Here is a 21925-nt window from a genome sequence, read left to right on the forward strand (position 1 = left end):
AATGGAGCAGCGATCTCACGGGATTCACAGTGATCAGGACGGAGGATTGATTGTCAGGCAGAGAGTATCGCTCTCTTGGATGGAACCAGCTGCCTTATGGATGGATGGCTAGCAATCCATTAACTGTTTCAAGTCCTTCACATAACAAGGGCACTTAGAATAAAAAAACTATGGCTTTTGTAACCGTAAATTGAAGACATGTCAGACCTGTTAGAAAAAGGCAGTGTAGTGATTCTACTTCAGGATGTATAGTCACCAAGGAAGGATATGAAGGCAGTTTTTAGACACCTGGAGATACTCTGTATCACTATGTGCTGCTCGATGGCACATGATAATGCTGTGTATTTGTGCTGTGGCCTATCTCAGAGAGATGACCCAACCCCCTGAGTCGACACACAGATACCCCTGCCTTGCAGGGTCAGTGAGGTAGATGCACTGTGATTTGTTGATTTTGGTACAGATCAGGACATAAGTGACCTGGCATGCATGAATTCTCAGGGGAAACAGCTGTATGCCCCAGCGACTGGTGTGCAGGACAGCCAAGGGTCCTGCAGTTACCGAGACATCAAGGAAGAAGGAAGCAACACAAACAGTGATTGTAGTGATGTCTTGCAGCACCTGGGGGGATGGGGGGGGGGGGATTCTGGGCTGGGGGCACTTTTTTGGCTTACATGATCTTGTCCTGCAATGACTGAGAGCCCCTCTCTCCTGTGGGCCAGCTGCTCCTGAATTCTGCAACGATAACATTCTGACCTTGATGCGGTCAATAGACCTGTCCTTTGACCCTTTACAGGTTTCAGGAGAACTGGCCCAATGTCCTTATCCAGTGGGAGAGGGGAACCAAGTAGGGGCTAGTGACCCCCAGCGTTGCTTTTTCCCGTTGTCACCCAGTCCACAATGATAAAACTCAAACTCATGATCATGAACACGAAGCCCAACGCGGCAAAGATGGCAGCCTGTGGAAAGAACAGAAGACTGAGTTAATGGATCATGAATGAAGACAAGAATAGGGGAAAAAAATATTAAATAGCAGAAAGTGGGTATTTGTGATTCTGGCTTACTGAGGTAAAAAAAATTGTTTGTTATGTCCAGCAGTAGAGATGGGCTCGGGCGTGTTCGAGTTCCCACGTGCCCGATCCCGCCCGGAAGCCAAAACTGCACTCTGTTAATCACAGGCACTGAGACATTTCCTGATCTGTGCAGCTGCGAATCGGGAAATGTCTCACTGCCTGTGATTAGCGGAGTGGAGTGTCGGCTTCCTGGCGGGTTTGGGCACTTGGTAACTTGAACACGCCCGAGCCCATCTCTGTCCAGCATTTTGAATTAAATTAGCTATGGCAGCAATCAGGGTGCTGACACTGCGAATTTGTGTGTTCCCTAGCTGTAATGTTTATCCTCTGCATTTGCTGTTTAACCACTTGCCTACTGTGCACTTAAACCCCCTTCCCATCCAGACCAATTTTTAGCTTTCAGCGCTCTCACACTTTGAATGACAATTGCGCGGTCATGCTACACTGTACCCATATGACATTTTTATCATTTTTTTCACACGAATAGAGCTTTCTTTTGGTGGTATTTAATCACCTCTGGGTTTTTTATTTTTTACAAAAAAAAAGACAGAAAATTTTGAAAAAAAAAACCTCTTATTTTCTGCGAGTAAATTTTGAAAATAAATACATTTTTCTCCTTCACTGATGTGCGCTGATGAGGCGGCACTGATGGGCACTGATAGGCTGCACTGATGGGCACTGATGAGGTGGCACTTATGGGCACTGATGAGGTGGATCTTATGGGCACTGATGAGGAGGTACTAATATGCCACACTGATGAGCACTGATAGGCGGCACTGATAGGCGGCACTGATGAGCACTGATAGGCGGCACTGATGGGCACTGGCGGATGGCACTGATGGGCACTGACGGGTGGCACTGATGAGCACTGATGGGCAGCACCATCAGTGCCCACACTCAGTGCCCATAGTGCTGCCAGTCAGTGCTCATCAGTGCCTAGATGAGCAGGCACTGACTTGCAGCACTATGGGCACTGATTGTGGGCACTGATGGGGGGCACTGTGGGCACTGATGGTGGGCACTTAGTGTATGTTTTTTTACCTTGTGTAATCAGGGCACTGGTGATCAGTGCCCTGATTACATTCTTCTGTGTCCCCGGCGGCTGATCGGCTCTCCTCCTTCCTCACACTGCAGTCTCTGTGTGAGGAAGGAGCGCTGGCTATGAGAGATTATCTCATATGTTTACATATGAGATCATCTCTCATTGCATGGGCCGATCACGTGGTAAATGGCCGCTATGATTGGCCATTTACCACGACACGGCCAACACAGATTTTCCCTGATGCGCGCTCGCGGGAGCGCGCGGGGAGCCTGTGCCGAAAATTAGAGTCCGCGCTGCAGCCGTCTTTCGGCTATAGCGCGGACCGGAAGTAGTTAAAGTAGAACTATGGGCAAAATTTTTTCCTGGTGCCTCCATGGCAGCATACCAATGATAGAGCTCCGCCTCGACTCCTCCCTCAGGACTAGTGCATAGCATAAAAGACAAGAAGGTCCCTTTCCCCAGCATTCTCCTTTTTTTCCTCATACCTCTGGAACTGGTGAAGAGTTAGCAGTATGTCACTACCTCTGCCTTACTTTGTTTGGCAGCTTCCGCTGGGTTCAGCCTCTCCCAGACGCAGTCCCTGCTCTTGGGTCGCTCATAGCACTAATAAGGCAGGGAACCCCTTCTGTGGATCTTTTGGGGTCAAAAGCAGAGTTTCCTCATAGGAACGCAGTCTGCAGTTTCTGAAAAATTATGGATGAGTCTTGGCTTCAACAGCCGGGTCAGTGTTCCCCTTTATTTTATCTGTTTCATTTATATATTTCACTGGTTTCTATAAGGCTACTGTATGTGTTATCAATGTCTTATTTTCCATTTCTCCCCTTTTTTCAGGTTACTGTCGCTAGATGATGTTATTAGTTAGGCATATTTTGTTATTTTTTTCTTCCTTATATTCTGGTAGTAATGCGTTTTTTTAGGGGTTTGTCCTTTTTCCCAAAAAGTTACCTCTTAAGCTGGATACACACTGTGCAACTTTGTTGTCAGATTTCCTTTAGATTTGCCTTTTCTGTGTGGTGCAGGGGCCTGCCTGATTGCATGCAGGTTGGGGGTGTTTAGGTTTGGCCTCATGTTATATGGTTTTTGTAGGTCTGGAGGAAAAAATCTAAAGAAAATTGTATAGTGTGTTAGTCGCCGGCCATGTTTGTTGGGGGAAAGCAGTGCTCGCTTTCCCTAAATTAAACTATGAGCAGCAGTTTTGTCCATTAGGCTCTCCCTTTCCCTAATTAAAGATATAAGGAGGCATCTTGCTGGGATCTGCCTCTATGAGAAGATCTTCAAGTGCTCCTTTCCCTGCCTTTAGGTAAAGTAAATTTTTATTTAAAATCTGTACAAGTATATCTGTGGGTATAGTTGTGCAGCTGTGTGTGTGTGTGTGTGTGTGTGTGTATGTGTATGTATGTATATATATATATATATATATGTATGTATATGTGTGTGTATGTGTATATGTATATGTGTATATATGTATATATGTATATATATGTGTGTATGTATGGGTATCTGTCTTGTATAGGTCTGACAGTTTTATTCCCTCTCTCTCTTTTCTTTTTCTTCATCCCTATTGTCTTTAAAAAAAAAAAAAAAAAATGGGGATTTTTTGTCTCTGTCTCTGTCTCTCTCTCTGTCTCTCTCTCTCTCTCTCTCTCTCTCTCTCTCTCTCTCTCTCTCTCTCTCTCTCTCTCTCTCTCTGTCTCTCTCTCTCTCTCTCTGTCTCTCTCTCCTGACCCTGCTGCTCGTAAGCCATCATGAGTCACTCATCTCATGCAAAAGATCCTCACACTTCTGATAGGTATGGGACCAACTTTACGTGAGTATTAAAAAAAAAAAAAAAAAATCTTCAAGATATCGAGATGACGAGAGTCCATATAGATCCCGATCCTCACAACATAGATCTGGAAGATCAAGATCAAGGAGGCGGGACTATTCCCCATCTCCCCCTCCTCATACTTCCAGGAAGAAATGCTGGGCTTGTGGCGCAAATCCCCTCCCGGATAAATTAGTCTGCAAGGACTGCTTGAGAGATTATGCGGCCAATCGTAAGCAGGAAAGCAAACAAGTAGTAGACTTGATCAAACAGACGGTTAAGGATTCAATTTCAGAACTAGCATTGGCTCCGACCCAATCTGTTTCCGAATCTTCTGCTCATGTTCCAGATAGCGAAAGGCCCTGTCCCTCTGCAACTATTACTCCTTTACATCCTGTAGAGCAGGAGTCTTCAAACTATGGCCCTCCAGTTGTTCAGGAACTACAATTCCCATCATGCCTAGTTATGTCTGTAAATGTCAGAGTTTTACAATGCCTCATGGGATGTGTAGTTCTGCAACAGCTGGAGGGCCGTAGTTTGAGGATCCCTGCTGTAGAGCATCCAGCCAGGGAGTCAGACGCGGAGGGATCTTCAGATGAACGGGATCCATCTGGGTTCCAGTATACCTTGGTTCAGCCCTTCATTCAGGCGGTCAAAGAAGCTATTGCCTGGGAGGAGGTAGAAGATCCCACTCCTCAAAAATCCAAATCCTATTTTCCATTCCTTAAAAGGAAACAGATCTATTTCCCTTTAATGGGAGAAATTAAGGAGGGACGTCCCAAAGGAGGACATAATCAAAGCCCTGGAAGAGCTCAAGATTTTGGCAGATTTTGTGGGAGAAGCGGCAATTGATACCATCCGCTGCTCAGCCAGAGCTATGCTCCATTCTGTGATGGCAAAAAGAGCTTTATGGCTTAAACCATGGATAGCCGATCCTGCATCCAAACAGAACTGGTGCAAGATTCCATTTGATGGGAAAAATTTGTTTGGGGAACAACTAAATACAGCCATCTCGAGAGTGTCGGGCGGAAAATCGGGCATGCTTCCACAAGATAGAAGGGCTCGCAAGTCAAGGCCATTTACAGCAAGATTCCGTCCATCTAATGTGCGGGATTACAGACAGCCAAAACAGGCCAGAGAGGGCAGGAGACCCTGGAGAGGCACTCAAGCTTCCTTCCTAAATTCCAGAAAAAATAAAGTCCTTACTGCTCCCCAAGAGGCGCCAACACCTTTTTGACGCCAACTTAGCCTTGTCCCTCCCAGTGGGGGCCAGGCTAAAACAATTTTTCCAATCTGGGCAAGCCGCTGCCAGGATCCTTGGGTTCTATCAACTATTCGTTGGAGCCATTTTTGGAGTTTTTTGGGTCATCCTCCTCAAGATTCGTTCCAACAGACAACGTGGCCGACCTCCCATCAAAAGGCACAAGCACTGTCTCATTTCCTGTCATCTCTCCAGCTTCAGAAAGCGGCAGTTCCTGTTCCCTCGGAAGAGCGCTTCAAGGGATTCTATTCTACCCTTTTTCTGGTCCCAAAGAAAACAGGAGGTTGGAGACCTGTTATAGACCTAAAGAAGCTAAATCGACACATTCTTCTCGAAAAGTTCCAAATGGAGTCCCTGCAAACGATTATCCATGCCATCCAGCCAGGGGACTGGATGATCTCTATAGATCTGCAGGATGCGTATTTGCATGTCCCAATTCTCCCCTCTTTCCAAAATACCTGAGAGTCGCAGTGGGACAATTGCACCTCCAATTCCAAGCCCTTCCCTTCGGCTTGTCCACCTCTCCACGAGTTTTCACAAAGATACTGATCTCATCCCTGGCTCCACTTCGAGAAAGAGGTCTAAGAGTCTACCACTATTTAAACGATATCTTGCTTCTGGCCTCCAACCCAAACCAGCTCATAGTCCACAAGGAAATGTTAATGCAGGAATTAACGGAAATGGGATGGTTGATAAACCTACAGAAGAGCCAGTTAATACCTACTCAAGAGATGATTTATCTGGACGCCTTATTCAACACGAAACAAAGTTCAGTTTCGTTGCCTCCTCAGAAGAGGGAAGCCATTATTCAGAAAATGATCGATGTTCTTTCCTGACAGCATCTCAATGCATGAGTCTAATAGGCACTATGTCGGCCTGCATCCCTTTAGTCCCCTGGTCTCATTGGCATCTGAGGCATTTCCAAGTAGCCTTTCTGGCACAGTGGAAGAGACTACATCTTTCCCAAAAGATCAGTCTGTCAGCGTCAACAATCAGAAGCCTACACTGGTGGACAGACGCAACGAATCTTTCCAAATCGCATCACCTCGGCTCTTCCTCATGGATCACAATTACGTCCGATGCCAGCGGACAGGGCTGGTGAGCCCATTGCGGGGAGACAAGGGTACAGGGAAGGTGGCCTTTCCCTACCAATGGGATTGTGTCAAATATCCTAGAAATCAGAGTGGCTTTTCAAGCATTGTTAGCCTTGACTTCCATCATCAAGGGTCAGAGAGTGTTACTGCGTCTGGACAACAGAGCAGCAGTGTCTTATCTTCAGAGACAAGGGGGCACACACAGCAGATCCCTTCTCAGGGAAGTGGAGCCAATACTCTTATGGGCAGAGAAGAATCTCCTCGGCCTGAAAGCTGTGTATCTTCCAGGCACTTTGAATATGGAAGCAGATATGCTGTCCAGGAACTTCACGGACAGCAACGAGTGGTCTCTACACCCCCACATCTTCCAGCAGATAGTCAATCTCTGGGACTATCCTCAGGTAGATTTTTTTTTTTGCCTCTCTGAGCAACAACAAGTTGACCCGTTTCTTCTCCTGCTTTCCTCACCCATCGGCCGAAGCAGTGGACGCTCTGGTATGCCCATGGGTCTTCAAGACGGCTTATGCCTTTCCACCTCGCCCACTGATTGCGAGTTTTCTCTCAAGACTTCTGAAGGAAGAAGTCCAAGTTTTGGCAATTCTACCCTATTGGCCGAAGAGACCATGGTTCCCTCTAGCCATGTATCTCAGCCTGGAACCACCGACGAGGATCCCCTCCTTTCCTCACCTGTTATCTCAAGGCAGGATGTTTCACCCGAATCCCCACAAGCTGGACCTTCGGGTTTGGAAGCTGAAAGGCAGAGGTTTGAAAACCTAGGCTGCTCCACAGAGGTCATCTCTACCCTTCTAGGAGCGAGAAAGCCTTCCACAAACACAGTTTACAATAAAATCTGGAACAAGTTTCAAACCTTTGCTTCTGGAAAAGGATTCAACCCGATCTCTCCTTCTACGATTGACGTCCTCAGTTTTTTACAGACGGGTCTAGATTTGGGTCTTGGTCTGAGCTCCCTAAAGGTTCAGGTAGCAGCAATATCGGCTGCATCCAATAGATGGGCAGAAGACCCCTTAGTAGTGACCTTTCTGAGAGGAGTATTAAAAATCCGCCCTCCGGCCAGGCGCTCCTTTCCAAAATGGGATCTTTCATTTGTTTTGGAGGTCCTCTCAGATTAGCCGTTTGCCCCAGTAGAGCAAATTTCACTTTGGAATCTTACATTAAAAACGGTCTTCCTCTTAGCCATAACATCTGGAAACATAATTTTGGAACTCCACTCACTAGGAATTGGTGAGGAACACATTTCCTTTTTCCCGGATAGGGTGGAACTCCGTCCAATTCATGGCTTTGTCCCCAAAGTGGCATCATCAGCTTTCCTAAGAGAACCCTGGGCATTGCCAGTTTTTACTGACATGGATTTCGATACTTGCCACGAATTAGACATCGCCAGAGTGCTGAAAGCCTACTTGGCTGCCACCGAATCTTTTAGGATATCGGAAAGACTATTCATCATCCCTCACGGGAAAAATAGAGGGAAAGATGCCACTAGCAGAACTCTAGCCTCCTGGGTAGTGAAGCTAATCAAAAAAAAAAAAAAAACGTACATATCCAAGAAGTTGGTGCCTCCAACACAGGTGAAAGCTCATTCCACGAGGGCTGTAGCAGCATCTTGGGCAGCTAGGGCCAACGTCTCCTTGGAGACGGTATGCAGGGCAGCATCCTGGTCTTCTTGCCATACTTTCATCAGGCATTACAGAATTGATCCAGGATCCCTTTCAACTGTAAACTTTGGAAGGAAGGCAAAAAGCTTGGCCATGTCCTCTGTCTGAATAAAATTTATTTTTTTGTGTGTGCATTATCCCACCCATGTCAGCTATTTATTTATCATTGGTATGCTGCCATGGAGGCACCAGGAAAGCGGGAAATTGTATCATACTTACCGTAATTTCCCTTTCCTGGTGCCAATCCATGGCAGCATACGCTCCCACCCTCGGTATTCTAAATTACAGGAGAATGCTGGGGAAAGGGACCTTCTTGTCTTTTATGCTATGCACTAGTCCTGAGGGAGGAGTCGAGGCGGAGCTCTATCATTGGTATGCTGCCATGGATTGGCACCAGGAAAGGGAAATTACGGTAAGTATGATACAATTTCCCGCTTTTTTCCATTTTGGATAGAACAAGGGAGGGTTATAAACCATGTTTGCCATCTGGGTCCCATTGTGAAAATTTCCCTTCACTTCCAGTCCCATAACCAAACAGGAAGTGAGAGGAAATCCCTGCAAATTAAGGGGATTCCTTGAAGATCCCAAGGTCACCAGAACTAGTGTCCCCATTGGAAGATTTCCCCTCTAATACTTTTATGGGGACAATCTAAAAATGCGGATTTTCTTTTATTTTCACTTTCAATGATAATGGTAAACAGAACAAATAGAGAGGGCGAATCTGCTTAACTTAATTCCTCTGCATTCTATTCAAAACTAAAAAAAAAAAAAAAAAGTTTTGCCTTTAGTTATACTTTAAGTTCAGAAAAAGTTTTCACAAAAAATGAAACGGTGAACTAACACTGTACAACCCCCTGGGCCTCTGCTATACTTACCTTTGTGGGTGATGAACAATGAATGACCATGCAGCCAGTGCAGAAGTCTGGGAATTTGAAATTCCTACTCTTCTCCGTCTTCTTTCTGAAGTGCTTCCAGGATAGATCAGAGCAATTTGGATTGGTCAGCACCATCACAGAGCAGTGTTCTGATCCATCCTGGAAGAGCTGCAGAAAGAAGAGGGAGAAAAGCAGTGTTTTCAAATCCCACGGATGACTACATCAGCTTCATGGGTACTGACAGCTCATCACCTACAGCGGTAAGTACAGTGGGGATCGGTCGAGATGGGGAGGGTGTACTGAGTTAGTTCACAGTTTTTTTTTTTTTTTCCTGAAAAGGTGAACTAACCTTTTAAGTGGTTCAAGATTCTAATGGGGCAAAAGCACATGTTAGCAATGAAAATTCTACATTAGCCCTCTACACCCATCTTTATACCCATACATATTTCTAGCAATCTTTTGCATATCAACAGGGATTTTTGGTTCACATACTTTATACTGCAATACATGTTTATGCTAGAAAGTAAGTACAGTATTTGACATTTTGGTCTGGAACATATTCCACTGAATGAAAGAGGTGGAAGCGTTGATAAAAATCTACTACAGCGCGAAACGAAATGGATTTTTAATTTGTCGGCTGCATGTCACCCGGGAATTAATGAATCTATAAGCTTTAAACCCTTCCTTGGTTAGGTAAACATTTTTGGCTATTAAAGAGTTTTTGCAACTTCAACCGGTTCACAAACTCTTTGTATAAATAATATTTTATTGTTTTTCCTTTTGCATATATCAAATTTTGTTTCTTGCGTATCTGACAGTTAATACTGTCTGCTGTAACTGAACAGATTGTACCAAAAAAAGTTCGATACTTGACCCTTGCTGGAGATAGCTGTGCTTTATGTTGGCCACCTTTGGGGGTTTGTAGATTTGGTGGTAGTTTCCCTGCTGCAATTGCGACCCCATATGGGCACCCACGGTGTCCCCTGCAGTTTCTCGATCTGTGTCCTGGATTGGGGCGGGGGACACCGCTTCCCTGCAGGCTACCCATGAAGTTGATCCCTTGATTCCGATTATAAAACAAAATATAGGTTTACTATATATAGGCGAACAATTTATCAACTCAATTTGATTTAATATATATTGTTTAAAGTGCAATATATATTTTTCTTAATGAAGCAATCTAACTTCTTCCATTTCAGCAATCGTGACTTGATTGATTGATGGTAAATTATTTTTCATCAATTATCAATCCTCTTAACCTCGATTCCAAAAGTTGAGGACCTTTTTATGATGCTACCATCTACTTTATTGAATGGAATTCATTTCCTATTGTTTGCCGTTAATTGTACTATAGCTCCTTTATTTTGCCATTCGTTCTTGCCCTCAATCAACATGGTAATCGCTACACCGGAGGTCTACGTCCTTTACTTCCGGGTTTAGCTTTACCATGTGACGTTGCCGTCCAATCACGGCGTACGCCGTTCGTGGGTTCACCTGGCCAGCCAGCATCATTTTGCTCTCACTCCTGCGGTGACGTCAGACGCCACGGGAGTGGAGGAGATGCATAAATGCCAGCACATATGTCCAGAGCTTGTCTGGACAATCGGGGAGAAAGAACGGAGCGCCTGACACGAGGTAATGGAGGATTTGCTTCACTGCTCGTTTCCTTACTTCAGCGGTCAGCCAATTCAGGCTGAATCCATTACATTTTAGCATTTATAAGAGATTTTTCCCCTATTTGTAGACCTCATCATCTGATGACTTTGGAGATGTCTCTCTTCCTGGATACCCTTTACACCTATCTAAACCCTAGAGTTTGATTCATTATTGACATCAGCAATAAGGTAAAAATTGATCTTGAATAGATTAATGTAAAGTACAAACAGTAAGAGAGATGATTCAAATTTTGAATGAAGGACCTTTTGACTTCTTCTTCAAAATTAATTTACCTATGGTTTTTATGACAATATATATATATATATATTTTTTTATAGGGTTCCGGATTTAAAGTTCTGGCATTCCGACACTCCAAAATTCATCTTTGTCATATCCAAGGTGTATATTGCATATTCGCATTGCCTTATCAATTGCTACATATGGTAAATGTGCTATTATTTTATTTATCATGTGTACATATTTTCTCTAAAATTAGTCGATGAAAATACTAAATTCCTCTCTTTTTTTGATTCAATGTCCTTTAGAATATCAGTTTAGATTCCCTGATCTGATATTGAGGCACAAATCCTTGGTTATCTAAAGGTCTGGGTTATCCTTTATATATTTTTCCTAAAGATTTCTTCAATCTGCTGACTCATCTCTAAGAATTGAGGGGTAATTAAGCCTGTATTGACTTTATCAATGATAGATTTAATATACCTCCATTGAATTTCTAATGGAAATAAATTCCTCAAATTTCCTCGTTTCTCAGCCTCCCTATATTTCTTTGGCTTGGCTCGTATCTCCTCTATGGTGTGACGCAGACTAGCAGGTGACTCCACTTTTTCTCCCCCCTGGGGGCCCAAAATCCATCCACGGCTCTCCCCGGCATTAAAGGGTTCAGGTTCTCTTTAAGGTATAATTTCTTCTTTTTTGTTTGCTTATTTCTTTACTGAGTATAGACCCCATGATGTATACTGTGATGTCCCATTCAGTAATTGTTTTTTATACAGAATATGTTTATTTGCATATGCCTTTTGATACTTTCATAATGTTCTTTTTCTGTATATAGAATGTTCACTTGTGAAAAATGTCCGTCAGACACCTGAAGAAGCCATTTTGAAGATGGTGAAACATGTAGAGCAGACATATTCAAGTGCTTTCTTGTGCTTTTATATATTTTAAAAGTATTGTCCTTGTAATATTTTTTGAATAAAGTATTTCTCCATCTTACATTATTATTGGCACCTCTAAAGTCCCACTTTCACACCCATTTTTTTTGACATTTTGGTGTTCAGTAGGGAGTGGCCACAGAGAGATCACTTTGATAAACCTGACCTTCTTGACTATGTATTGCCATTATGTGAACCAAAAAGCCCTGTTTTTATGCAAAGGTTTGATAGAAATGTGAATGTGTGTACAGCAGTGTACAAAGCATTCATTCATATTTTTTAGTTCTAAAAAGAGAGTCGGTGAGTATCCTTGCGACTGGTGAGTATCTTGCGACTGGTGAGTATCTTGCGACTGGTGAGTATCTTTGCGACTGGTGAGTATCTTTGCGACTGGTGAGTGTCCTTGCGACTGGTGAGTGTCCTTGCGACTGGTGAGTATCCTTGCGACTGGTGAGTATCCTTGCGACTGGTGAGTATCCCTGCGACTGGTGAGTATCATTGCGACTGGTGAGTATCATTGCGACTGGTGAGTAGCTTTGCGACTGGTGAGTGTCCTTGCGACTGGTGAGTATCTTTGCGACTGGTGAGTATCTTTGCGACTGGTGAGTATCTTTGCGACTGGTGAGTATCCTTGCGACTGGTGAGTATCCCTGCGACTGGTGAGTACCTTGTGACGGGTGAGTATCCTTGCAACTGGTGAGTATCCTTGCAACTGGTGAATATCCTTGCACTGGTGAGTATCCTTGCGACTGGTGAAGTAACTTGCGACTGGTGAGTATCTTGCGACTGGTGAGTATCTTGCGACTGGTGAGTGTCCTTGCGACTGGTGAGTATCCTTGAGACTGGTGAGTATCCTTGCGACTGGTGAGTATCCTTGCGACTGGTGAGTATCTTTGCGACTGGTGAGTATCATTGCGACTGGTGAGTAGCTTTGCGACTGGAAGTATCTTTGCGACTGGTGAGTGTCCTTGCGACTGGTGAGTATCTTTGCGACTGGTGAGTATCTTTGCGACTGGTGAGTATCTTTGCGACTGGTGAGTATCTTTGCGACTGGTGAGTATCCTTGCGACTGGTGAGTATCTTGCGACGGGTGAGTATCCTTGCGACTGGTGAGTATCCTTGCGACTGGTGAGTATCCTTGCGACTGGTGAGTACCCTTGCGACTGGTGAAGTAGCTTGCGACTGGTGAAGTAGCTTGCGACTGGTGAGTATCTTTGCGACTGGTGAGTATCTTTGCGACTGGTGAGTATCCTTGCGACTGGTGAGTATCCTTGCGACTGGTGAGTATCTTGCGACTGGTGAGTATCTTGCGACTGGTGAGTATCTTGCGACTGGTGAGGATCCTTGCGACTGGTGAGTATCTAGTGACTGGTGAGGGTATTAGCGACTGGTGGGTACCCCAGGTTTTGTACCAGGGAAGTTAGAGGTAGGGTAGGTAAGGAAGAGCAGGTTGTTAATATTATCCCCATAGAGTAGAGGGTAATAATGTCCGACAGGATTGGGGATGCCACTCAGTGCACTTCTTGCGGCATGTATGCGTTCCTTGATGAAACAATCGAGGACGAATACTGCTGTGCAAGATGTGAGCGACTTGTTGCTCTGGAAGCCCACATCGTGGATCTAGAGAACACAGTGACAAGACTGCGTGGCATCTACAACCTGAAAAGGAGCTTGGACATTACCCAGCAGGCGCTGGCAGGGGTCAGCATAGAGGAGGGAGGAATAGAGGAGACGCAAGCAGCAGAGGTACGCAGCTGGGTGACTGTTAGGAATGTTAGGGGGAGGAGAGTCAGGGAGGCCAGTCCTGAGTTGGTAGACCCTAACATGTTTGCTGAGTTGCAGGTTGAGGGGGATATCAACTCAGGGGTGGCAGAGCTGGAGCATGCGCCCTCCCCCAGCTGCCAGGGGAGGGACGGCTCCAGGAAGAAGGGGGGCCGTAACGCAGGAAAGGTTAGACAGGTTGTGGTAGTTGGGGACTCAATTATCAAGAGGACAGAGAGGGAAATCTGTAAAAAAGATCTCGTGAACCGAACAGTTTGTTGTTTACCGGGCGCCCGAGTTCGGCACATCGCAGATCTGGCAGACAGATTGTTGGGCGGGGCTGGGGATGACCCAGCGGTCATGGTGCATGTGGGCACTAATGACAAAGTTAAAGGTAGGTGGAGGATCCTTAAGAACGATTTCAGGGACTTAGGTAATAGATTGAGGAAAAGGACCTCCAAGGTGGTTTTCTCTGAAATACTGCCTGTACCTCGAGCCACACAGGAGAGGCAGAAGGAGCTTAGGGAAGTTAACAAGTGGCTGAGGAATTGGTGTAGGAAGGAGGGGTTTGGGTTCCTGGAGAACTGGGCTGACTTCTCAGTCGGCTACCGGCTCTTTAGTAAGGATGGGCTGCACCTTAATGGGGACGGTACAGCTCTTTTGGGGAGAAAGATGGCCACCGAGTTGGAGGGGCTTTTAAACTAGGAGACGGGGGGGAGGGCTCAGAAGTAGAATCAGTCAGGAGGGAGCAGAGGACTGAAGGCAGTTGTAGGGTCAACAGCGACAGTAGGTCAACAACATCAATTGGCGGGTCTGTGCGGGAGAACAGCAGACCAAACAGAAATAAACAAAACCGCCAATCACGTTTAACTTCCGTAAAACTAAGAGGGGTATATGCTAATGCCAGGAGCCTAGCTAATAAGATGGATGAGTTGGAAATGTTAGTACATGAGGAAGACATAGACCTTGTGGGAATAGCGGAGACTTGGTTCGACCCCTCACATGACTGGCTGGCCAATATCCAAGGGTATTCGGTGTACCGGAAGGACAGGGTTGGTAAAAGAGGGGGAGGGGTATGTCTCTATGTCAAGAACAATATAAAGGTGCTAGAAAGGAGTGACATTACGGATGGGATGAGCATGGATTTAGAATCTGTGTGGGTTGAACTCGATAGGGAAGAAGATAAGGGAAAAGTAGTTGTGGGGGTTTGCTATAGGCCACCTAACCAAGGGGAGGAGGTAGAGCTGGAATTTTTAGCACTAATAGGTAAAGCGGCAAAACTAGGATCAGTCATCATATTGGGGGACTTCAATTATCCCGACATTGACTGGGAAGAGGGGACTGCACACTCGCATAAGGCCCGGCTATTCACGGAAACCTTACAGGATAACTACATGTCGCAGTTGGTGGATTCCCCTACTAGAGAGAATGCTATCCTGGATCTATTGATCACTAATGACCCAGACATAATCTCGGAGGTAGGAGTCCAGGACAACCTGGGCTCTAGCGATCACAGGATGATCACATTTAGTATAAATAACAATATAAAAAGGCAAGTGGGGAACATAAGAACCCTAAACTTCAGAAGGGCAGACTTTCCAAAATTGTACTCATTGATGGAAAGGGTAAACTGGGACCAAACCCTGGGATCACTGACCACAGAGGAAAAATGGGAATGCTTTAGAACAATATTAAGCAAAGGCATCTTGCAGTGCATTCCTATGGGGAATAAATTTAGAAGAGACAAAGCCAAACCTGGCTGGCTAAACCGTAGCGTTAAAAAACTTATTAGGGGAAAAAAATTGGCCTTCAAGAAATATAAATCAGAGGGCACAGTATCGGCCTTCCAGCAATACAAGGAGGAAAATAAGAAGTGTAAACACGAAATCAAGATGGCTAAAATCAACTTTGAGAGACAAATAGCGGAGGATAGTAAAAAAAACCCAAAGAAATTCTTTAAATATATCAACAGCAAAAAAACTAGGGCAGTGCATATTGCACACATAATTAACGATGATGGGAGGATGGTTACAGAGGACACTGAAAAAGCAACCGTGCTGAATTCTTTTTTCTCGTCAGTTTTTACGCAGGAAAAGGAAGGGTACACTGACCATGACTGTATGGTTAGTAGTAATACACAGGACTTGCCACTATGGCTAACAGAGGGGGAAATCAGGGAAAGACTGGATAAACTTAACACAAACAAATCACCAGGCCCGGATGGCGTACATCCGAGAGTGCTCAAGGAACTCAGTATGGTTATATCTAGACCACTGTTCCTGATCTTTGCTGACAGTATTAGGACAGGAGATGTACCAGGGGATTGGAGGAAGGCTAACGTGATTCCGATATTCAAAAAGGGCCAGAGACATATCCCGGGAAATTATAGGCCTGTCAGTCTGACATCAATAATATGTAAACTTTTGGAGGGGATGATAAGGGACTATATCGTAGAGTATGCTAAAGACAACAACATCATCAGTAGTAACCAGCACGGGTTTACAAATGGGCGTTCTTGTCAAACCAATCTCTTAGCATTCTACGAGGAAGTGAGCTGTGAGCTAGATAGGGGGAGACCAGTGGATGTGGTGTACTTGGATTTCGCTAAGGCGTTTGATACAGTTCCCCACAAGCGCTTAATTTATAAAATAAGGTCTGCAGGTATCGACAGCAGGGTTTGCTCTTGGATACGGAATTGGCTAAAAGGCCGTGTCCAAAGGGTAGTAATAAACAGCGCATACTCAGACTGGTCTGAGGTAGTAAGCGGGGTGCCCCAGGGCTCAGTCCTGGGACCAACCTTGTTCAATTTATTCATAAACAGCATTGAGGAAGGGATCAGTAGTTCGTTATCAGTTTTTTTGCAGATGACACAAAATTGGCCAGGGCGATAACTGCACAGCATGAAGCAGATATCCTACAGAATGACCTGGACAAAATTACGGAGTGGGCAACGACATGGCAAATGAGGTTTAATGTGGAGAAGTGTAAGGTTTTGCACTTGGGGACCAAAAACATAAAAGCACAATACACGTTAGGAGGGGAACCCTTGGGGGAATCAAAAATGGAGAAAGATTTGGGAGTCTTAGTTGATGATAGATTAGGCAACAGCATGCAATGCCAAGCGGCAGCTTCCAAAGCCAACAGAATATTAGCATGCATAAAGAAAGGGATGTATTCCAGAGATAAGACTATAATCCTTCCACTTTATAAAACTCTGGTCCGACCGCATCTGGAGTATTCTGTCCAGTTCTGGTCGCCAGTCCTCAGGAGGGATGTGTTGGAGCTGGAGAAAGTCCAGAGAAGGGCAACTAAACTGATTAGGGGGTTGGAGGACCTTACCTATGAAGAGCGGCTGCAATCGCTCGATTTATTTTCCCTGGAGAAAAGACGTCTGAGAGGGGACATGATAGCAATTTATAAATATCTTAATGGGGATCTCAGCTTAGAAGAAAAGCTGTTCATTCGAAGGAATTGCATGAGGACTCGAGGACATACAATGCGATTAGAGGAGAAGCGTTTTAACCTCAGGCAACGTGGGGGGTTCTTTACTGTTAGGGCTACAAGATTGTGGAATTGTCTACCACAAGAGGTGGTTTCTGCGGGTAGTATGGTGACTTTCAAAAGACTCTTAGACTTACATCTCAAGGATCAGGAGATTGAGGGCTATGTTAGATGATTACAGTCACACACACCTACACAGGTTGAACTGGATGGACTATTGTCTTTATTCAACCTCGCCTACTATGTAACTATGTAACTATGTAACAAGGCTACATACAGGGCTGGCCCAAGACATTGTGCTGCCCTGGTCCAAGAATGAAATGCTGCCCCCCCCCACCAAAAAAAAAAAATCACGCCCGCCAAAAGGCCCCCACATCCATTTTTTTACAAAAATATAAAATTTAGAAAATATTATATATACTGTTATTTTCTTCCATAACTCACCACCGGATTGGTCCACCAAACACCCACTGTCTGTCCTCAGTCCTCCTGTCACACCTAGTGTGTCTGCCGCGCCCCACCGCCCTAAAAGATCCAGCCTGCCCTGCGTGAGATGGAGTGCGCACACCACAATCACGTGAGGGACATTTCCGCCTCCTCATACTCATTAGTTTGCACTATGGGCGGCAGTATGAGATGGGGAAATGCCACCCGTAACGCGCCTCAAACTGATGACACACAAAACTGCTGGAAAACAAATCTTGGGAGTCAATTTGCAGCCCCTCTCCAAGTGCTGCCTGGGTCCAATGGACCCAACGGGACCCATGGTAGGGCTGGCTCTGGCTACATACATTTTTAATGGTCCACTACTACCAGGACAACAAGTTACTAGATCAAACAGACCTAGATTTGGTGCTATCTTACTTGGTGTCACCTGGTAGGGTGACTTAGTCCAGATGAAACCTGGACCCTTTTTATAGATATATAAATTAAATGAATAGTAGTACAGAGGGCAAAACGAGAATAAGGATACAGACAGGAAGTCAAATGCAAGTAAGGCACATGGCCACACAGACCTGAATCTTTGGACGAGAAAACAGTGGTTCCTTTTCATTAGGAACAATTCTTATATAGAATATGCTTGGAAGGATGAAAATCAGGCTTGGTGCTGAAGTGGCTCCTATAGTAAGATAAAGGAAAAGAAGTTACCACATGAGTAGCTTTTGATTCAGATGCAGCACCTTAAATACATTCATAGGCTTCATTATCCAAGTGTCTCTCAACAATATCAAGGCTGTGCGGACAAGAGGTCAGACGACCCCAAGCCATTCTGTGTTTTCCAGCCATGTAATGGAACTAAAAACGATGGCATGACTACCTTTAGAGATGCACATATTAGTCACCCAATCAGCGCACGGTCTCTGTACAGGGCACCTCCACAACTCTTTCTCTGGTGTACATTCTGCGTGCAAAGGAGTGACGTCATCCTGCATCTGCCAATGGAGGCAGCCACAGTCTCACATTGGGATAAGGCTGGGTAGAAGATGGCGGTGCCAGTGAGGGACATTGGACCATTGAAGAAGAGGTAAGTTTGGCAACGCTTTAAATATTAAATCCCAACTACTAAATCACAACAGCCAAATCTTTTAGCTTTGGATAGACTTGGGAAGAGTAAATATGTATGCTAGCCTATTTATAATTTTGTAAGAGACACCAATGGGAACATTTCTCCATGTTTCCCGTCCGTTTGATAGCCAGACTAGCAATGGGAGATTTACACAGGGATAGGAAGACACAAGCAGGCATAACAATAACAATTAACTGGAAGCATAAGCATGTTCAAATCTGAAACTCACATTAAACATTACTTTAAATACCCAGCGCAATAATAATTCTAAATAAATGCTTACTGATATTATACTATACGTTTCCTGTAGGTGTCACTACACCCCACTAACCTTACTTTTCACTCTTGAACTAAAATTTGCCAGACCTCCACTGGGTCAAAGGGTTGCCCCTCCAGGATTAAAAGATACATACTTTACCTCACCTTAAAGTGTTACAAAACCCAGAACCCTGCATTCACTATATCTGGTCTCCCACAGTACACATGAAAATGCAATAGATTTAGTAAATACCTTTTCTCATCAGCAGTTAGAGCAGTCTTGTGACTTCTATCAGTGTCTGATTAAAGCCTGTAGGAGGAGTTTTCATTATTCCCTGATTGCCCTATAAGGCTGCAGGACCCCTGATCCTCTGTCTGGGCAGTGCTGATTGGCCTTGTGCTGATCACATGCAATCTCCCAAGCAAAACAAAAAAAATTCTCTAGCAATACACACCAAACTGAGCATGTACAGCTTGCCCGAAGGCTCTATTACAGGGATCCTCAAACTACGGCCCTCCAGCTGTTGCGGAACCACACATTCCATAAGGCATTGTAAAACTCTGACATTCACAGACATGACTAGGCATGAAGGGCATGAAGGGAATTGTAGTTCCTGAACAACTGGAGAGTCATAGTTTGAAGACCCCTGCTCTATTCTATCAGGAGATGGCTTGGGGACTGTAAAAGAAGGGGAGGATCAGAAAAGATAGGATCAAACTGCCTTTTTACACAATGCAGAGGAATAACCCTTTAGGTTGCACAGTGATTATAAAAATCATGATTTACTGCATATTCAAGTGCATCCCAAAAAATGAGAATATCATCAAAAAGTAAATTTATTTAAGTAATTCAATTCAAAAAGTGAGACTCATATTATATAGATTTATTACATAGAGAGTGATATATTTCAAGCATTTTTTTCTTTTAATTTTGACGATTATGGCTTACAGCTAATGAAAACCCAAAATTCAGTATCTTAGAAAATTATAATATTGTGAAAAAGTCTAATATTGTAGATTCATTGGGGTTTATTTACTAAAGCTAGAGAGGGCAAACTTAGTCACAATTCGGCAGAGAAACCAATCAGCTTCCAGGTTTAATTGCTAAAGGCTAATTAAACAAGCTGAGGTTATAAGATTAGTTGCTCTGCAGAATTGTGACTAATTTTGCCCTCTAATTTTAGGAAATAAACCCCATGATGTCACACTCTAATCGGCTAATTAACTCAAAACACCTGTAAAGGTTTCCTGAGCCTTTAAATGGTCTCTCAGTCTGGTTCAGTAGGTTACATAATCATGAGGAAATCTGCTGACTTGACAGTTGTCCAGAACACAGTCATTGACTCCCTTCACAAGGAGGGTAAGTTGCAAAAAGCCACTGCTAAAGAAGCTATCGGTTCACAGAGTGCTGTATCCAAGCATATTAATGGAAAGTTGAGTGGAAGGAAAAAGTTTTGTAGAAAAGGGTGCACAAGCAACAGGGATTACCACAGCCTTGAGAGGATTGTGAAGCAAAGGCCATTAAGAGTTTGGGGGGGATTCACAAGGAGTGGACTACGGCTGGTGTCAGTGCTTCAAAAGCCACCACACACAGACATATCCAGGACATGGGCTACAACTGTCACTATCTATGTGTCAAGCCACTCCTGAACCAGAGACGTCAGAAGGGTCATATCTGGGCTAGGGAGAAAAAGGACTAGACTGTTGCAAAGTCCTCTTTTCGGATGAAAATAAATTTTGCATTCTTTTGGAAATCAAGCTCCCAGAGTCTGGAGGAAGAGTGGAGAGGCACAGAATCCAAATTGCATGAGGTCCAGTGTGAAGTTTCCATAGTCAGTGATGATTTGGGGAGCTATGTCATCTGGTGTTGGTCCACTGTGTTTTATCAAGCCCAAAGTCAGCGCAGCCCTCTACCAGGAAATTCTAGAGCATTTCATGCTTCCGTCTGCTGACCAGCTTTATGGAGATGCTGATTTCATTTTCCAGAAGGACTTGGCACACTGCCCACACTGCCAAAACTACCAATACCTGGTTTAATGATCATGGTATCACTGTGCTTGATTAGCCAGCAATCTCGGCTGACCAAAACTCCATAGAGAATCTGTGGGGTATTGTCAAGAGGAAGATGAAACACACCAGACCCAACAATACAGATGAGCTGAAGGCCACTATCAAAGCAATCTGGGCTTCCATAACACCTCAGCAGTGCCACAGGCTGATCGCCTCCATGCCACGCCGCATTGATGCAATAATTCATGCAAAAGGAGCCCCGACCAAGTATTGAGTGCATACTATACTGTACATGGACATACTTTAAGTAAGACAACATTTTTTTTTGGTCTTATGTAATATTCAAATTTTCTAAAATACTGAATTTTGGGTTTTCACTAGCTGTAAATCATAATCATCCAAATTAAAAAAAGAAACGCTTGAAATATATCACTCTATGTGTAATGAATCTATGCGTTTCACTTTTTGAATTGAATTACTCAAATAAATTACCTTTTTTTTTTTGAGATGCACCTGTACTGACTGATTTTACTCTGTGGGTTTAGTAACACTTTAAATCATAAGGAAACTACAAATGCATGCATTGTACCTTCTATGGGGAGGAAACTACCTGCTATTGTAAGAATACAGTATCTTACCAATGACGCCAAAAATATCTTTGATGTTTGGAATAAAAATCACCAGCAAGTTGACCAGAAAGAGCAAGCACACGGCAATAAGGATGTGTCTCCACCAACGAAAGTCCTGTCCTGGGCAGATGAGCTGCTGGATGGCTCTGCGGATCTGAGACAGGAAAAGCCATAAGTTATAGGAATGTTTTACACACTGAGCAGGAAAAAGTGAGGCAAGATCCTCCTACCGGAAACAAGACAACTGGAACAGTGAGGGTGACGGCCACCAGTACAGCAAGGCGAACACACAGCATCAGCTTATCAAGAGGGTCCACCTTCATGTATGTGTGCAACATCTCCGATTCCACATCACCTAAGAGAATATAACACAGGCAGTATATTTTTTAATAAAGCAGTTAACCTGTATTTCAACTGTGACTTTAACAGTTTGCCTAAAGTTCAACTTTAATTTTCCCCTAGCATTCATCCTGAATTTTCACCTGCATCTTTACTTCCTGGATCTTTCTTAAAGCAGAACTAAACCCACCAATTATCTGTTTCCCGAATAAA

The 21925-nt window shown here is 44.2% G+C and overlaps 1 protein-coding gene across 1 annotated transcript in view; it reads right to left on the bottom strand.

The window, feature by feature from the left end:
* Window positions 1–202: 202 nt before the first annotated feature.
* SLC38A5 (solute carrier family 38 member 5) overlaps window positions 203–21925 on the bottom strand; it is a 130538-nt gene continuing 108815 nt past the window's right edge. Inside the window, exons 12-15 of the mRNA XM_082263746.1 lie at window positions 21604–21728; window positions 21383–21527; window positions 17926–18029; window positions 203–956 (exon numbers count right to left, since the gene is read on the bottom strand). Coding sequence (XP_082119872.1) covers window positions 852–956; window positions 17926–18029; window positions 21383–21527; window positions 21604–21728 — 479 coding nt within the window. The 3' untranslated portion in view covers window positions 203–851. The remainder of the gene's footprint in view (window positions 957–17925; window positions 18030–21382; window positions 21528–21603; window positions 21729–21925) is intronic.

The sequence above is a fragment of the Pelophylax lessonae genome (assembly GCF_965119305.1).
Source record: "Pelophylax lessonae genome assembly, chromosome: 7".
NCBI classification, from domain to species: domain Eukaryota; kingdom Metazoa; phylum Chordata; class Amphibia; order Anura; family Ranidae; genus Pelophylax; species Pelophylax lessonae.